We start from the raw sequence: 20,251 nt of genomic DNA on the forward strand, positions 1-20,251 counted from the left end.
TGACCTGTTTCTCTACATGGAAATATTGAAATTACTTTTTTCCTCCATGACATGGGAACCTACCAAATTTTCCTTTCTGATATTTTTCCTTTAGACATTATTATGATATTCTGATATTTTTTTCCTTTAACCGTCATTCTCTTATCTTACCTGCTAACAGGAAAGTGATGTCACTAAATTGGATTTCTGTGTAAGAAATTAGCTTGCTAGCTCTATCAACTGGGAGAAACAGGACTCTTTTGTTTTTTGTTTTTTGTTTTTAATAATAAGTATTTTTCTCTAATTGTAAAAATAATGTATAATGTTTATTAGAAACTAAAAACTAAACAGTCTAAAAAAAGACATCACTTTACCTTAGTTCTGTTTTCAGAGTTAGCATTTTGTTGTGTTTCTGTCCAGTGTTTTTCTCTGTGTGTGTGTGCTTGGGTATGAGAGGTGGTAAGAAAGAAATAGGACAATAGTTTTTGCCAAACTGAAATCCTGTTAAGTAAATGTAATTTAAATTTTTACATCTGCTTCCTTCATTTATGTCTTAAGCAGTTTCTCAAGTCATTTAATAAAAATAATAGCTAATATTCATTGAGCATTTACTGTTATAGTCATCCTTCTGAGCACTTTATATATGAACTCATTTAATCTTTTCTAGAGTCCCTAATTAGATACTGTTATTATCCACCTTTGTTACATGAGGAAATGAGTCATAGAAGTATTTAAAAAGTTGTCCGTGTTCACAAAGCTAGCAAATGGTAGAGCTGGGATGCAGACTCAGGTCTTCTATTCTGGATTTTAACCATTATTTTATTGCTTCCTATCATTCTGAACCATGATTTGCAATATTTATATGCTTTTCAATTATATATAATATTGATTTTGTTTTCTTCCCTTACTATATTATTTTGTGAACAATTTCTGTGACCATTAATATGATCTGAAAGCATAATATTTAATGGCTGCAAGTTTTCATTTATGTAATCATTGTGTGAACCTGAGGCTGGTTCCAGTTTCTAAGATTGTAAATAATGCTGCAGCAGAGTCCCTACACAGGCCTGGCATTAAACATCTTTGGGGGTTAGGAACGTACACCATAGTATGACAAAGGGTTTATTTGGGGACAATGGTAATGCTCCACAAGTTAAAAGGGCAGGAGATAATTTTGAAAGATTGAGTTTTGGAGACCCAAGAGAAATTTGACCATTTTGAACCACTCTGAAGGAAAGCAAAAAACAAACCTTTTATGACCTGCATCCTCAATAGCCCACTTTCCTGTTAGTCAAGGCAAAAAGACCAGTGAAATAAATGACCAGGAAAAGCAGGATGAAGTAAAAAATGATATCAGAGTAACTGTTGCAGTGGGATGCAGGCAGCTTCATGACATGGAGATCTCTTCAATGAACATCCATGGAGAGATGTTCAGACTGCAGTGGGGAGAGTACTTCTTGTTCTCTGTAAATGTGATATGCTGAGACAAAAAAAGAAAACTATTACTTAGTTTCATCAAAGTGGCGATCAGCAGGCCTATTGGAAAACCTTTGGGCAAACATGGCCTCTTACTTGATGGAGACTCCAACCTGTGAGATGATGCTGACTTTAGTTGTACAAATTATTGAGAAGACTCTCTGAAGTGCTATTAGTAAAACTCATATCCAGATCATTGTTGTGTCTTGGATAAAGGCATGGGAAATTGGATTTTCTCTAAGTGTGGCCAAAGACTTTGATGAATCTCTAGTCTTCTGAAATTCATTAAATAGGGGGCTGGGGTTGTAGCTCAGTATTAGAGTACTTTCCTAGCACATGTGAGCACTGGGTTTGATCCTCAGCACCACATAAAAATAAATATATAAAATAAATGTATTTTTTAAAAAATATTTTTAAAAAACCAGAAATTCACTAAAGGGGTATAAGTAAAGTGCCACTTGTATTTTTGAGAAGGAAATCTCTTTTGAGCCTTGTGGTATCTCATGAGGCCTTCTGCTAAATGGACCCCACCACCAGCAGCTGACACAATGGAGTTATCTGAGGTTCTGCCATTGTGACTGCCACAAAGCTCAACTCATCACTTACTATGATAGTATATTTGACCCCTCTTTGTGAAGATATTCCTGGGTATATAGTCTGCAAGCCAAGAGATATTATTAGAACCAAGAACATGAGACAAGTTGTTAATACCAATGCTGAGGGAAAGAGCGTGTCAGTTGATATTCTCTATTATGCATACATACATCTTTAATGTAAAGCTCATCATAAATGCTGCCCCCTTGCCAGTGCCATTTCCATGGCTAGGAGACAGTCATTAGTCATTTTTCACCAGTTCATGTAGATGATGTACCAAACTGTTTGAAGCCAGCATTGCAACAGGGGACTATGTCTTAAAAACATCTCTCTTTGAATATTATACAAAATAGGTTGCATGTTGTCTGCTTACTGCTTTTAAAAATATTTGAACAGACAGATCTGCATGGGGAATGTACAACTGCAACACAGCTGAGTAAATCTGTGACACATTTAAAGGGGCTAATTTAGGCATAGCAGGCACTGTGACTAATAAAGATGAGGTTCCACATGTTAGAAAAAGTATGACCAGAAGGCCACCAAGGACTTTAATAGAGTTTTTAGTTAGCTTCAGTCAAGATAAGAATAAAGTTTAACTTGTATGTATAAAATTCCTACATTCTCCCACCCCTCTGCCCTATCTAGAGTTCTCCATTCCTCCCATGCTCCCTCTCCCTATCCCACTATGAATCTGCCTCCTTATGTCAAAGAAAACATTGGCATTTGTGTTTTTTAGGATTGGCTTACTTCACTTAGCATTATCTTCTCTAATTCCATCCATTTACCTACAAATGCCATGATTTTATTCTCTTTAGTGGGAGAGGAGGGGAGGGGGCATGGGGTAGTTAATGATGGTTGAATGTGATGATCATTATTATCCAAAGTACAGGCATGAAGACACAAATTGGTGTGAATAACTATGTATACAATCAGAGATATGAAAAATTGTGCTCTATATATGTAATAAGAATTGTAACACACTCCGCTGTTATATATAAATTTTTTTTTAAAAATGCAAAGTGTATCCTCAACTGGATTCTGGAATAGTAAAAGGGCACTGTGGAAAAAGTAGTGAAATCTGAATAAAGTCTGGAGTCTACTAAAAAAAATAAAATAAAATAAAAAATAAAATAAAATTCCTACATTCTGCCTTAAACAACTGAACTTCAAAATATTTTCAATAAAAGGATGAAAATCTTTTAAATAAAACAAATAATGGTAATTTTAAAATGTAGAGAAAATGAAATATGTATACCTTTATTTTTTAATTTTCAAATTCAATGATTGTAAAGATAGAGCTAGAAGAGGTTTCAAGATGGCAGAATAGATCAGGTTACTTTCCTGGCTGCTCCGTGGTGTGAAACCAAGAAAGCAAACGGGCATCTTCTCAGCAATGTGAATGAAAGGGGAAAAAGTGGGAAGGCTTCACTGGAATTTAATACTGGGCACTCAATGCAGATCAGGAACTCAAGAGGTTGGATATAATAAAATATGGAAGAAATCTGCAGCGCCTTAGCCATTGCCATGGGCTGAGTACCAGCCAGAGAAATCCCTCTATGAGCTCTGTGGAGGGATAAGAGACCCACATATATATATAGTTCTCTCAAAGTAGACAAAACTACTTGTTTACTTTTTAAAATTACTTGTAAACTCAAATTTACTTTTTTTTTTTTTTTACATTTGAATCTAGGCTTTTCCAACACAGTATTTTTTTTTCTATTTTGAATCTGTTAATATGGTGAATTAGCTGAAATGATTTCCAAAAGTTAAGTTGACTTCCATTCTACGTGAAACAAATTAATCATGATATATGGTTGGCTCAAATTTTGTTTAGTACTTGTATTTCTATTCAGAGACAACTTAAGTTACAGACTTTCCTCTTTCAAACTGTCACTATGGATTTTTAGTATGAAAGTGTTGATAGCTCAATAAAATGACTTGGAAGAAGTTTTTTGTTGTTGTTTTCTGTTCTCAGAAAACTTTTATGTAAGATTGAAATTTTGTCTATTTTTGCTTTACTTGTTTGGTAAAATTTTTTGCCGATTCACCATCTGTGAAGGTATTTTTTTAAAAATTTTAACTGATACTCTAAAACATAGAAATTGTACATATTAATGGGGTATCATATAATGTTTGATACATGTATATTGTATAATGTTTAAAGCAGGTCATGCTTATTTATCTTCTGAAACGTTTATCATTTTTTAATGAAAACTTTCAAAATCATGTCAAGCTTTTTGAAATATACAGTATATAATTGTTATCTATATTCACCATACTGTGCAATTGTAGCCCAGAGCTTCTTGCCCCTATCTAATTGTACCTGTTGACCAACCTTTCCCCATCTACAGTCCCTTACTCTCCCTGACCTCTGGTAAGCACAATCTCTTTCTCAACTTGTATGAGATTGACTTTTTAAACTTTCACATATGAATGGGATCATGCAGTACTTTTCTTCATGTACCTAACTTATTTCACTTAATATAATCATCTCCAATTCATCCATGTTGTCACAAGTGAGAGCATTTCATTTGGTTTTGTGGCTGAAAAGTATTCCATTGTGTATATGTACCACATTTTCTTTAGCCATTCATCAGTTGAGGGCTGCTTAGGCTATTTCCACTTCTTGGCTATTGTGAATAGTGCTTCAATAAACATGGGAGGGTGGATGTCTTTTCTGATTACTGATCTTATTTCCTTTGGATCTATAACCAGTAGTAGGATTGCTGGATCATTTTTAATTTTCTGAAGAACTTACATACTATTTCCATAATGGCTACACTAATGTACATTCCCACCAACAGTGGGAAAGTGCTTCCTTTTCTCCTCATCCACACTTGTTATCTTTAGTCTTTCTGATAGTAGCCATTCTTATTGGGGTGAGGTGATAGCTCACTGTGGTTTTGATTTGCATTTCCCTGATAATTGTTGGTGTTAAGTATTTTTTAAATTACTTGTTGCCATTTGTGTGTCCTGTTTTGAGAAATGTTTGTTTAAGATCTGTTGCCCATATTTTTTTCTGTTTTGTTCAATTTCTTTTCCAGTGTTTTAATCAATGTCAATAATAAAAGAAAATATGACATAAAGAAATTGGAAAAGACTAACACAGTTGTACTTTGTATTGCCCATTTTTTAAAAGATGCTTTTTTTTTCCCACTGAGTTTTAGAGTTCCTTCATTATTCTGGATGCCAATTCCTTGTCAGTTTTGTGCATTGCAAGTATTTTCTCCTATCATGTAAGTCATCTCTCACTTTTTTTGAGTGTTTTCTTTGCTGTGCAGAAGCTTTACAAATTTTTAAACATTTTTATTGATGAATTATAATTAGATATTATATTGTAATTCATTGTGCCATCTTCATACATTTATGTAGCATAATTCGATCAGTCTCATTCCACAGTACAAAGCTTTTTACTTGTATGTTATCCCCTTTGTCTGTTTTTGCTTTCCTGTGCTTTTGGGGTCTGTCTGAAATATCCTTGTCCATTCCAGTGTTGTGAATAATTTTTCCAGTTTTCTTCTAATAGTTTCATAGTTCCAGATCTTACATTTAAGTATTTAATCAATTTTGACTTGATTTTTATCAAGAGGGAAGGATCTAGTTTCATTCTTCTATATATGGATATCCAATTCTCCCAACACCTTTTATTGAAGACTGTCCTTTTTCCAATGCATATTCTTAGCACTTTTGTCAAAAATCAGTTGGTGATAGAAGTGTGTTTACTTCTAGGCTTTCTATTTTGTTCTATTGGTCTATGTGTCTTTTTAGTCCAATGCCATGTTGTTTTGATTACTACAGTTTTGTAGTATGTTTTGAATTGAGGTAGTATAATACCTCCTGCCTCCCCTACTCTTCCACCCCAACTAGCTTTAGCTATTCATGTTTTTGTTTTGGGAGATCTACATAAAATTTAGAATTGTTTTTCCTAGTTCTGTGAAAATTGGTATTTAGGTAGAGATTACATTGAGTCTGTAAATCACTTTGGGAACTAGGGACAGTTTAGTAATATTGATTCTTCCAAACCATTAACATGGGATACATTGCCCCTTTTTTGGGTTCTCTTCAGCTCATTTCATCATTGTTTTATGTTTTTCATTGTGGAAGTCTTTCACTTCTTGGATCAAATTTATTCCTAGATATTTTATTTACTTATTTTTTTGTAGCTATTGTAAACAGTATTGCTTTCTTGATTTCTATTTAGATACATTTGCTACTGGGATATAACAGTGCTTTTATGTTGATTTTATATCCTACAACTTTGTTGAATTAATGTATTAATTCAAATAGGTTATTGGTGTAGTTTGGGTGTTTTCTACATATCAGATCATGCACTTTCAAAGAGTGACAATTTGATTTCCTTTTCAATTTGATGCCCTATGTTTCTTTCTCCTTTCTGATTTCTTTGGCTAGGACTTATTTGAACTGAATTAAAGTGGTGAAAGTGAGCATCCTTGTCTTCTTCCAGATCTTAGAAAGCTTTCAACTTTTCTCCCTTCAATATAATGTTAATTGTTGGCTTATTATAAATGGTTTTTATTACATTCAGGTATGCTCCTTATATGTCTATTTAAATGTTCAATATTTTCATCTTGAAAGAATATTAAATTTTATCAAATGCTTTCTCTGTATCAATTGAAATGACCATGTGGTTTTTGACCTTTATTCGGATGATATGGTAGATCACATTTGTTCATGTGTGTATATTGAGCTATCCTTCCATCCCTGAGATGAGTACTATTTGATCATGGTGAATAATCATTCAGTGTGCTATTAGATTTTTTTTTTTTGCTAGTATTTTTGAGGATTTTGTGAGGATTTTATTGTGCCCTTATATGGTTTTGATATCAGGAGGTTGGCCTCTCAGAGTACATTTGGAATGATCTGTTCCTCTTCTGTTTTTTGAATAACTTAAGGATAACTGGTTTGGTAGAATTCAACAGTAAAGCCGTCTGGCCTGGACTTAAATTAGATGGGAAACTTTTTATTGCTGATTCAATTTCATTCTTGTTATTAGTGGGTTCAAGCTTTCTGTTTCTTCATGACTCAGTCTTGGTAAGTTTTATGTGTCTGGGAGTATGTCCATTTCTCCTACATTATCAAATTTATTGGCATATAGTTGTTTATAATAATCACCTACCAATCTTTTGTATTTCTGTGGTGTCAGTTGTAATGTTTCCTTTTTCAATATCTTTTTTATTTTTTGAGTCTTCTCTCTCCTTTTCTTGGTATAGCTACTTGTCTATTTTATCTTCTTGAAAAACCAGTTACTTGTTTCATTGTTCTTTTGTATTGCTTTTTTAGTCTCCATTTTACTTATTTCTGCTCTGTTCTTCATTATTTCTTTACTTGTGCTAAGTTTGGGTTTAGTTTGTTCTTGCTTTTCTATTTCCTTGAGATGCAGTGATAAGTTGCTTATCTGACATTTTTCTACCTTTTTTTTTCCAGTGCTGGGGATCAAACCCAGGATCTCAACATGCCAGACAAGCACTCTCAACCAGCCACAGATGATGCTAGATGAATGAAAGGCTGATAGACTGGGGTCACATTTCTTCCTCTAGCACTGAAGATGTTCCAGAGGCTCTGTCCACCAGCAGGCCTGGGGCTAGGAGCTGTTAGGTTCTTCCCAGTATTAGGTTTTACCAGTCTAGTACTAAGTTCCAGGCATCATGCACCTCCCTGTGCTACCCAAGGTTGAGGCAGTGTTAGTAAAATCTAACTGTTGGCCACCTGGAATGATGCTAAGTTGGGTTGTGCCTGATTCTTATAATTAAGAGGGTCTCCATAGTCTTAGGGTTATACAGAGTCCCATGCCAGAGCTAGTGGTGATGCAAGCTGAAATATGAGTCTGTCCCACTGGGGTACAGGTCTCTGTCTGGTACCAGAGCAGTTCTAGAGCCCCATTCATCTATGAGTACTGGCCTGACAATAGCTGTGCTGCTCAAGGTTGGGGGATAGGTGGTGGAGACAGTCCTGTGTACACCACGATTAGCACTAAGCTGGTTTGCATCTGAGTCTCACAGCCATAAGAGCCTTCCTTGTCTCAGCCTTCTATTTTTCAGGATCTGAGACTTGGCTGCTGAACCCCAGCATTCCTCAGGTTAAAGCACAAGCTCTAGTCTAGACCTTCAAGGGTAGGCAGAGCCTCAAGACAACTTTGTTCAGCTCTGGCCAACCAAGAGACTTCAAGAGTCTTTCTTACCTCAGAGGGTTTGGTTATTCTCCTGACAGTTTCCACTATGTGTTTAAAAGATTTTTTTAAAAAAATATGTATTTATCTATTTCCTTAGTTCTTCACAGTCTCAGGAGGAGAGTGGGTTATCCCCAAGCTTACTCAGGATGGAACTAGTGCAGCAGAAACTCAAGTCTGTCCTACAGGTGCTTAGATCTCCACTGATACTGGAGCTGGTCTTGAGGCTCTGTCTCTGAGCTCTGTCATGTATATAGGGCCTTTAGTTTCTATTGGTTGTTAGATCTCACTGCAGTGGGCCTGGCACCGAACTCTGAGGCAAAGCCCTATGCTAGCTTTCATGCCCCCGTCCCCAGTGGGTGAAGTACTGATCCCCATTCTGCTGCCCAACGCTAGAGGAGGGTTTTTGGAGGTCTTTAGCCATGTGAACTAATGCATTTCTTGTTAGTCCACAGGTGTTAGCCTAGTGAAGGATTGTGGAGTTTTTGTCTACCTCTGGGTTTCACCATGGTAGGTCTGGTACTGGATTTCAAGTCTACAGCCTGAAATTTATCTTCTCTCCCTCCCTAATGTGAAAGGCACCTCTCTCCATGCTGAGCTGCTTGAAGTTAGGGAAGGTGCATGACATAAGCAACTTTTTCCTTCCTGCCTTTTCAGCACAGCTTTTCATTTTGTTACACTAAAAGCAGGCACTAGGGTCTCTCACCTATTTCCTTAGTTCTTGTACTGATTTTTTGGTGTACGAAGAGCTGGAGATTGAAGCTGGGGCCTCAAGCATGCTAGGCAAATGCTCTACCACTAAGCTACATCTCCAGTTCATTCTACTTCTTTTTGAATCAGTTTTGATAGATTATATTTATCTGGGGATTTGTCCATTTCACCTAGACTTCCAGAATTTTGATGAGTTGTTTAGAATATACCTTATATGCCTGCTGCAACTATTATTTGGTCTTACATACTCATCTTTATTTGTATATGCCCAGTCTCCTATTTGCCTTATCCATTAAATTTCTGATATTAATTTTTATATATTTTTTTCTTACAAGAAATACTGTTGGATTGTTTTTTAAACTTGCATGTAAGTTTTGAAAGTTCCTTGAGCATACTATTAATAATTCATGTATTTCTTTAAGTATACTTAGTATATTATCATAGTGAAAACATCCAGATTTGCAAGTCTAGTTCTATGAGTTTTTTCTGTTGACTCACTCATATATTGAGTGATTTTATGGTGGTCAACGCATGTTTATGGGAACTTCGTGGGAGTTCTTTGAGGCCTGTATGGAAAGTATGCTCCTGCAGAGAGAATTACATGTGAGTCTCTATAAATAGCATGAATTATGACCCCAAACATGTCTAAGATTGGGCCTGTGATGAGGGCTTCCGATTGGTACCTCTCCCTCCACATCAAACTGAGATAAGACCAAGACATGCAAGTACCTTCACCTACCATCCACCTCTGGAAGGCTTTTTTTTTTTTCAATTCATTTATTACAAGGGGGTGACAGAAGAGGAAAGGATCTCAGGTGTGTCTGACCCAGCCTCCTATTTTTCAGGATCTGAGACTTGGCCGCTGAACCCCAGCATTCCTCAGGTTAAAGCACAAGCTCTAGTCTAGACTTTCAAGGGTGGGCAGAGCCTCAAGACAACTTTGTTCAGCTCTGGCTGACCAAGAGACTTCAAGAGTCTTTCTTACCTCAGAGGGTTTGGTTATTCTGCCAGTTTCCACTATGTGTTTTTTAAAAGATTTTTTAAAAAAATATATATTCAGCATTTTTAGTCTTTTATACTGAAGAAGCTTTTTTCTGACATGAGGTCTACCATATTGGACGAAATAGAGTTAGTTTTGGTTTTTTTTTTTTTCTAAAAGTGAAATATAAGTTTTAAATCTTATATAGAAACACAACTGTTGTCTTAAATATTTTTAAGTCAACCTCAATTTTTTAGATCACAGTCAAGGGCAGGGAAATGAATAAAAGAAGTAGCTACCATTTTAGTTTAACTCTAAATCATGCATAGGACCCTATGCTCATGGTCTCATTTAATCTACCTTCTCTATTCTGTGGGATAAATTCTGTTATTCCTATAGTAAAAAATGAGGTCACTGAAGCATGGAAGAGGTTCAGGAAATTTGTTCAAGGTCACATAATGAACATGTAATTCATAATGTTGATCTTGGGTCATCAAGAAAAAAAATCATGCTTGATGAAATCTGTTTATATTTGGAACATTGCTATTTCACAAGGCAGCAAAATGTGTAATATAATACATCTTAGATTTCCATTTAAATTATGGTGTTGTAGATCAGCATGGTGTTTCCATATTAAAAAAGGTAAGCATATCAAAGAATACCAAAGGCAATTTACCTTGCCTCTTTACTACTTTGTCTCCTCTAAGAAAAATTATTCTTAGAATGCCTCCCAAGGATTTTTCTGAATATCAAATCCCAAAGCACATTTATCAGATGGATGGGAGGAGGGGGGGCTTTGGCCAAGGACTTTAGAGATGAATTGCTAGGCATTGATCCCCTTGTTCCCTAATGCATTCCAAACCAATTCTCTCCCATAATTTCAGCAGCTGGGTATTGTTTGGTTCTAGCATTAATATATACTTCTCCCTGTGAACATGTTTTTTTTTTTTAAAAAATATAGTTTATGTTTTTTTTCTAGTTGAACCTTAATGTTATAAATTGTACTTGAAATGAACTTTCTTAGTATACAAATTTCATATGAGAATGCTGGTACTGCTTCTTCCAATTGTTTCCAATGAACCTTCTTTTTCTTGTGCAATGCTGTTTTCTGATTTACCAATTTGGGATAGATATTGAAACATTCTGCTGCATGTTCATGTTTTTCTCAAATGAGTTTTCTTTCTCCTAAAGTAAGAAGGCCTATTAACAAAATAACAATAATAATAATAATGATAATAATTATTATTATCATCATTATATTATCATTATTATTATTATTATTCACAATACAAGTACTGGGAAGATATTCCTTACCCAAATTCAGAAGTAGGTAATTCTGGCAATTTTATTTCCTCTGTGCTGGGCAAGTAATTAAGACCTGTGCTACTGCCTGCAGGTTTCCACTGGCATGCTCACAATCATCTGCCCTCCCTGGTCCTGCTACTTCTAAGGTCAGGCACATAAAGTGTGAGTTCCCACCACTTCAGACTTAACCTCCCCTCCCCTGACTTTTCTTCTAGGGGTGGCCACTTGCCTTGCCTCTGAATGCTTTGTTCCAAAGGAGAGGTGAAGGAGACCAGAATTCAAGGTCCCTAGTGTCTTTTTTGACCTTTCTATGCATAGGGAATGGGGAGAGAATGAAAACTCCCTTATGGTTCTTTTGTGAATTAATCTATAGCAAAAAAAGAGGACAATATACTCATTTATATCTCTAAAATCAACAAACTTGATATTCTCACAGTCCTTTAATTGTTAAGCTGCCTTAAATCTGTTCTGAAAAGTTCTATAATTTTTAAAAATTTTTTTTTCAAGTTTTTCATCTAGTAAACTTGATGAACTCAGGTGTGTTTCATGGTGCCTACCATCATTTTCTCACTTGCAGAATGACTGAAAACCTCATGCCCGTATGAGTCACACATACAAACATTGTTATTCACAGAATGATGAAAGATTCATGTTACAGTGAAGTTCAGGAAATAAAGCGTTTTTCTTTTTACCCAGTTTTCCTGGTGAATGGGTAAATGACCATCATTCCTTCAGAAATGAAAAGACCACATGAAAACAACCATAATGCTACTCTGAAAACTGAAAGTGAACTCATTTTCTTCCTACATTCATTTGGGGTCTGTTTGCATTAATTTTGCCCACTATCCCTTCTTCTTTCTTCCTCTCTTTCTTCCCAGTTGAGCTTCAGTAATTTCAGGAGAGAGTGGAAATTCATTTCCTTCTTTATTTTCATACTCCGAAGAAGAATTGGGGGAAAGTTCTCACTTTGAGCTGTTATTTCGCCCACATTCTTTAGAAAAGGAGGATAAAGGCAGAATTTTTGAGATAGAACCTGAGTCTTTCCCTTGTTCTCTACGTGTCCCCATGTATCCCTCTCTATATAATCATCACCATTAGTTTTCAGATTCAGTAGGTGGAAACAACTTTTAATAACTTTAGGGTCTGACTTCTTATGGGATACCACAAGTGCAGAAAACTAAGTACATGATATAATGAAAGGTTCCTTCGGCAACATAACACAGTTGTCCCTCAGTGTCCATGGAGAATTGGTTCCAGGACCCCCTGTACCAAACTCTATGCATGCTCAGCTCCCTTGTATAAAATTACCTTCAAATTTGCATATAACTCATGCACATCCTTCCATATATTTTATATCATCTCTAGATTATATACAATACCTAATATAGTAGAAATGTTTTATAAATAGTTGTTGAACTGTATTGTTTAGAGAATAATGACAGGAGGAAAAAGTTGATATATGTTCAATACAAGCACAGATTTTTCCATGAATATTTTCAATCCACAGTTGCTTGAATTCACAGATGTACAGCCCACAGATATAGAAGGCTGACTGTAATCTAAGACTAAATAAAGTTGGGATCAGGGATCCAGTTGAGTATGCACAGGTGTTAACATACAACTCTTTCTGGTTGATTACCATCCAGCCAGAAGTGAATATGTCTTCAACTGCCTTTGTTTAAGTGGCAGGTGGTACCTGGGAAGTGCACTATCCTTACACTGGGGGTAGGTCCCATTTGTGTTTGTTCTTCCTATGTAAGTAATACTTACATGTAGGTTTTATTTGTATTTGTCTAAAATGATTTCTTGTAACTGTACCATTAAATTTTTATCAGATTTGTATCTTCTACCCACCAACACAGAATTTAACCATTTCAATATTTGCATATTTCAAGTTAAACTCAATATTCCATTCATCAGAATGACTTAAGTAAAATAGCTGAATAATTCATCAATTATGAATATATTCTGAATGGACCAGTGTTCAATGGGAACTTCTGGAAACTAAATTAAAAGTGTACAGTGTGACCTCCTATGTTGCTATCTTATAGCTACTACAATAATAGCAGTTAAGATATATTAATGTGAAAAGCAAAAAATTATTATATATCTACGTGTCAGTATATTTCTTTGGAAATTTCTGAATACCTTAATGAGCTTTGCTGTGTTTCATAATTGAAAAAGACATTATATTAGATTATTAACATAGATCTACAGAATCTCAGAAATGACAGAATTTAGGAGGCAGAATCATAGTATGGACTTTAGAATCAGACAAGTGTAGTGTGAAATCTCAACCCCTTCACCCACTGGCCATCAGACCTCAAGGAAAACATGTCTCCTTTGAATAATAATAATAATAATAATAACAATAATAATAATAATAATACTTACCTTATGGGTATTAAAGTCAATAAATATATGGGAAGTCCCTTGGAATATGATAAATGCTAAAGTATTTGAGACTTTAATTCCTATGACTATTTCTTCTACTTCTAATTATAACCACCTACTTCTGTTGCTATTAGAAACCAGGTCCCTATCTTCCAGCCCAGTGCTCTCTTGAGCTCTGGTTTAAAAGCCATGTTATACTAGATATTGTAAACCACACCAAAAAAGACAATAAGATCAACAGCTGTGCTCTCACCAATCCCTGTTCCACCTGCCATCCCATAACGTGACTGAGGGACACTCAAATATCTATCCACAGTTTTCAGTGAGATCATAATTCTCAAAAAGAAGATCATCATCTTATACTTTTATAAGATTATCTTGGTATTTTATTTAGTTCTAATGATTGGAATATTGAGTTACTTTATACACACACACACACACACACACACACACATATATGTATATATATGGGAATGGATTAATCCTGTGTGGTGGGTAGAAGGAGAAAATACAAATATAATAAATATTGAATGATACAGTTAAAGAATATCATTATAGACAAATAACTTGTTAATGACACCCAAAACATTTCTGAGTATAGGCCCAGCTATTCAATGAGACAATATCTTCAAAATTTATAATTGCAAAGACACATATTGGTGAGGTGAAATCACTGGACTGGTAGACAGTGGGAGGGGAAGAGCTGAACCTGCTGACCTCTCACTACCCTCCCACCCCAGGGCTCTACCATCCTTCAGGAACACTTTCAGTGAGGGAAGGGGCAAGAGCAGAAGGGAAACATCAAACTTCAGGTATAAAATGGTTGCAGGCTGGTCATTTTTCAGTATGGTTACTTATTTGTAAGTCCTGTGTTTATTCTCAAATTGCATCTAAACTCACAGAAGCCCAGACTGGGATCCTGATGCTATAACTGAATCTGTAAGAGTGATTGCTTGCCAGATACTTCTGCTAGCTGCTGCTAATGTTATAACTATTTTCTGTGATCTCTTGTAATCTACTTTTGCCATATTATAGCTTAAGGTTAATGCAACACAAACAACATTATTTAGGCTTGTATCTTAGGGGCATGAAGCTCTAATTTTGGGTGAAAATGACCCAATATATTGCTTTCTAAGCTTTATTGCTTTTTGCTACTTTTCATTTTTCCCCACCCCAAGTTATTGAACATTCTATAAAACCTAAAACTTCTTGCTCCTAAAATTATGCCCTCAACTCTTTATTGTCTGAAAAAGAAATAGAAAAGAAAGCATTTCACAGGTTATAAAAAAAAGAAAGAAAGAAAGAAAACAATGGGCAATCCACTCGGGGTTTCTGGTATAACTATAGTAGCACCTAAGCCTTTGGGACATGAATCATCCAGTGAGGAGCCAAAGAAATGGAGGAGGGGGGAGCCATTTCTGGTGTCCTCTCAGGATGAGAAAGCATAGATGCAGTTCTTTTTTCTAATTGCTTTAATTCCTGGTTCTCATTTTATTGCCACCACAGGCATTCATAATGATGCTGGGAAACAAGAGGTAGCATCTTGATTGTGAATCAGGAAAATAACAGAACAGCCATAAATACAGTCAAAAGAAGGTGCTTTCTTCAGAATGCTGTCAATTATCTGTTTAGAAAACAGATAGAGGCCAGCCATGGTGGTGCATGCCTGTAATCCCAGCAGCTCCAGAGGCTGAGGCAGAAGGATTTCGAGTTCAAAGCCAGCCTCAGCAACTTAGTAAGGTGATAAGCAACTCAGTGAGACCTTGTCTCTAAATAAAACACAAAATAGGGCTGAGGATGTGGCTCAGTGGTTGAGTGCCCCTGAGTTCAATCCCCAGTACCAAAACAAAATAAACAAAAAACAGATGAGGCTGGGTATGGTGGCGCACACCCAATTCAGCAATTTAGGAGACTGAGGCAGGAGGATCACAAGTTTGAAGCCAGCCTGGGCAACTTAGTAAGAACCTGTCTCAATAAAAAATAGAAAGGGCTAGGAATGTCACTGAGTGGTTAAGCATCCCTGGGTTCAATCCCCATTACCAAAACAAACAAAATAAAACAAAACCCAAGAAAACAAGAAAGGTCACACCTTTGCTAGAATTTCATAGGATATGGTCTAACAGTAGTTTCCAGTTGCCCCTCTCCCAGTAGCAAAAAATGTTCCTCCAGAATATTAAGCAGATTGCTAAATTAAAAAATGGGTAGAAAGTGAAGTTGCTCTGCTTGGAGTGTAGCTGCCACTGTGGTCCATTCCCCCTGCCATTCTCAGCATCCTTCCCTGTCTACACTGGATGCATCCCTACTTGCAGCATCTTGGAAGCCACCAATCTAATTGTTTTGGCTTCTCCCTTTTTTGCCCACTGACACCTTTGAGAATCTCATAAAACTTTGTACCTTATTCCTAGAAAAATGTACATCCACACAAAATTTTGCATTTTGTCAAGGCATCTCAGACCACTGCACCACCATCCTACCACCACCAGACTTATAAACTAAATCCCTCAGCTCAAAGCCCCTTTTATTTATTGTTTGTTTGTTCTTTTTAGTTTTACATGACAGTAGAAATGTATGTTGACATATCATACGTACATGGAGTATAGCTTCCCATTCTTGTGGTTGTACAGGATGTGGAATTACACTGGTTGTGTATTCATATATGAACATAGGAAAGTTATGTCCTATTCACTGTACTGTCTTTCCCATTCTCATCTCCCTTCCCTTCTCCTCTTTCCCCTCTCTCCAAACAAGTGAAATTCCACTCCTCCCTCCCATCCATGTATTTTGAGTCAGCATCTGCATATCAGAGAGAGCATTCTGCCTTTGGTTTTGGGGGGACTGGCTTATTTCACTTAGCATGATGGTCTCCAGTTCCATCCATTTACCAACAAATGCCATAATCTCATTCTCCTTTATGGCTGAGTAATATTCCGTTGTGTATACATACCACATTTTCTTTATCCATTCATCTGTTGAAGAGTGCCTAGGCTGGTTCTATAACTTAGCTATTGTGAATTGAGCTGCTATAAACATTGATGTGGCCATGTCATTATAGTATGATGATTTTAAATTCTTTGGGTATATATCGAGAAGTGGAATAACTGGAGTCAAATGGTGGTTCCATTTCAAGTTTTTTCAGGACCTATGTACACTGCATCCTCATCATTTTAAATCTGTTTTGGAATGAACCCGTAAGAAACCTAGATTTCCAGTTTTAGCTCTGCATTCATTTTTCCATACTGCTTTCCAATTTGCAGTCCGACCAGCAATGTATGAGTGTACCTTTTTTCCCACATCCTCACCAACATTTATTATTACTTGTATTCTTTTTCTTTTGAGAGAGAGAGAGAGAGAGAGAGAGAGAGAGAGAGAGAGAGAATTTTAATATTTATTTTTTAGTTATTGGCGAACACAACATCTTTGTTTGTATGTGGTGCTGAGGATCGAACCTGGCCCACACACATGCCAGGCCAGCGCGCTACCGCTTGAGCCACATCCCCAGCCCCAAATTACTTGTATTTTTGATAATTGCTATTCTGACTGGAGTGAGATGAAATCTCAGTGTAGTTTTAATTTGCATTTTTTCTCTAATTGCTACTGATGTTGAACTTTTTTTGTATATTTGTTGACTGTATTTCTTCTTCTGTGAAGTGTCTGTTCAGTTCCTTTTATTGACTGAGTTATTTTTTTGTTTGTTTTGTTTTGGTGTGTTACGTTTTTTGAGTTCTTTATATATCTTGGAGATTAGTGTTCTATCTGAGGTGCAGGTAGCAAAGATTTTCTTATGTTCTGTAGGCTCTCTTTTTATGTTCTTGATTGTTTCTTTGCGGTGAAGAAGCTCTTTAGTTTGATGCCGTCCCGTTTATTGATCCTTGATTTTACCAGGAGTCTTGTTGAGGTTTCTAAACTGACAAGATAGAGATTTGGGCCTGCTTTTTCTTCTAGTAGACACAGAGTCTGTGGTCTAACACCTAGGTCCTTGATCCACTTTGAGTTCAGTTTTGTGCAGGATGAAAGATAGGAGTCTAATTTCATTTCCTTACACATGGATTTCCAGTTTTCCCAGCACCATTTGTTGAAAAGGCTATCTTTTCTCCAATGTTTGTTTATGGCACCTTTGTCTATTATGAGATAACTGTATTTATATAGGTTTGTCTCTGTGTCTTCTATTCTGTACCATTGATCTTTCTGTCTGTTTTGGTGCCAATACCATGTCATTTTTGTTAGTATAGCTCTGTAATATAATTAAAGTTCTGGTTTTGTGATGTATCCTGCTTCACTTTTCTTACTGAGGATAGCTTTGGCTCCTCTAGGTCTCTTATTTTTCCAAATGCATTTCATGACAGTTCAAAGTCCTTTGTAAAAATCACATTACATCTTTTCACACTAAACAAAACAACACCAACCACAAATAAAAACAAAATACAGTGACATCAATGACCTATGTACACTGCATCCTCATCATTTTAAATCTATTTTGGAATGAACCAGTAAGAAACCTAGATTGCAGTTTTAGCTCTGCATTCATTTTAGACTTCTTTGGGCTTGCTTTCTCTATCTCTAAACTCCCATTTCCTATGTTCAGCTCCAGCATTGTGTGATTCTGGGAGCCAAATTGAAGGGAACACATGAAATCAATAGTCCTTTCCACATCCAAGCATACGCTGCTTAGATTTATTTTTTCATTTTAAGCTTTCAGTAAATGGTCTTTCTGTTCACTTGGGCTAAATATGGGTGTTGTGATTAATAAGTAGGGCAGTGTTGACATGTATCTATGTATAGACAACTTCTGTTGCTGAGTTCAAATCATTAAGTCCTTTTTGATTTTTCAATTCACTTATTCCTGTTCTCTTCCTCTTATTTCCATCACTCCATCCCCATGCAAAATAATAATATTTTTTTTTAAATTTTCTTGCCTAATTTAAAATGGTTAACTAATTCTTTGAATTAATTATATCTAAATAAGGTTAAACTAGGCAGAGAAAAAGACCATGATGATAGGACAGTAAATGGGTGCTATCGTAAAGGGCATTTATGGACATGAGCATAAGTGGCTACTTTTTGTGAATAAAGGAGGAGCACAACTCAAGAGAGAAGAGGGGCAGGGCTAATACATGTGATATACAAACTTTCCAACCTAGTTTTCCTTAGCCTCACTCTGTACGGTGAACCTTGTTGTCTCCCCTGTTGAGAAAAAAGAATTCCTTGTCTTAAGCAATCATGTCCCTCAGGCTATGAACTTCAACCATGATGATGATGACGCTAAAATGATAATTTATTGCACAGGTGACTTTGCAACAGGCATGATAATAGAAGCTTTGCCTTTTACTTCATTTAATCATTTTAACTGTCTTTGGAGACTTATACAACTCCTTCTGTTATCCATATGAGGAAACAGGCTCAGAGAGACCAAATCAAATACATACAGACAGCAAACCACAGAGCAAGAATTCAAGCACAGGTTACTTGATTCTAAAGCTGTTGTATGTACCCCACTGTAGTATATATCCACTGGGCTGGCAGTTAATTGCTAGGGAAACAGGTCTAGGTTTTGCAGGACACTGCCTTTGTGAGTCAGCCTGCGGGTGGGTTTGCTATTACTGTTTCTCTTTATTTTCTGCAGGTAAATACAATTTATGAGATAATTTTTGAAGTTAGTGGCATGCCTAGAATAGAAAACAACCACTGACATGTTTCTCATGAATAACAGAAAAGGGGTGTTGTTTGTGTTTTATTGTGATTTGCTTTCAATTCATCACTCTGCCTGGCACATTGGTGGAACCCAATGAATACATTGAATAAAGGATACATCCACAAATTATTTGGATGCATCCACAAATGAAAGTCAGCTTGTTCTACAATGTTTGAACAAATGGATTTTGCAATAGTGAATACAAACTATAGCAAAGAAAGCAAAACTATACTCTTCCACATTGGTATGACTTTACTATCTATGTGCCAGGAACAAAATATCATATAACTTTACACATAACTCTTTGAAGCTCTTGATAGGATTTTTATATGCCATTTCCTAAATCACTTTGTGCATTTACAAGTAGAGTATTTATTACACCACTTATGTTGGGGAAAGGACTAATTTTACATTGTAATGACTGTACCTGCTCTGTGTCAAAGCCTTGATGTTAAAAAAATATATAATTTAATAGCTCAAGGAAGAAGATTTTCCCTAGGGAAACTGTGACACAAACTGTGACACAATTTTACAGTTTACTCATTGTGCATTTGTCCTTCAGTGCTCAAATGGGGAAGAAAAAAAATGAATGTAGAAGGAAAAAGCATAGAATAACTGACTAAGCTTGAAGGTCATTAATGACACTACAAAGAGTAAAAATGATAAAGTGAACACGGAAAATCATATTCTGTGAAAAATGAAATAGAATTGCTCTTAGCAAGAAAAAAGCAAGGAGAAAAAGCACAGAGGAAATCTTTTTAGTACATTTGGTGGGAAGGAAGGAAGGACTGAGCCCAAAGAAGTTACTCTTAGTTGAAGTCAAAGAATCAACTCTAGCTCTTACCAAACTTCAGAGCAAAGTTCTTGAGAATGTAGGTCAATAAAAACTCATTGTTAGGAGACAAGCCTAGTTTCTTGGAGACATTTTTTTTTCCTG

At 36.1% G+C, this 20,251-nt stretch overlaps 1 protein-coding gene across 8 annotated transcripts in view; it reads left to right on the forward strand.

The window, feature by feature from the left end:
* The window catches only part of Ube3d (ubiquitin protein ligase E3D), a 144,313-nt gene that overhangs the window by 101,461 nt on the left and 22,601 nt on the right, over positions 1–20,251 (forward strand). For 3 of the 8 annotated variants that reach the window (XM_078019684.1, XM_078019689.1, XM_078019688.1), the window contains 2 exons: positions 8,337–8,424; positions 8,692–8,746. The exons of 3 other annotated variants lie outside the window; for them this stretch is intronic. In XM_078019684.1, coding sequence (XP_077875810.1) covers positions 8,337–8,424; positions 8,692–8,746 — 143 coding nt within the window. 2 more of the 8 variants (XM_078019685.1, XM_078019686.1) reach the window with 2 other exon arrangements.

This window comes from Ictidomys tridecemlineatus, chromosome 8 (assembly GCF_052094955.1).
Source record: "Ictidomys tridecemlineatus isolate mIctTri1 chromosome 8, mIctTri1.hap1, whole genome shotgun sequence".
NCBI classification, from domain to species: domain Eukaryota; kingdom Metazoa; phylum Chordata; class Mammalia; order Rodentia; family Sciuridae; genus Ictidomys; species Ictidomys tridecemlineatus.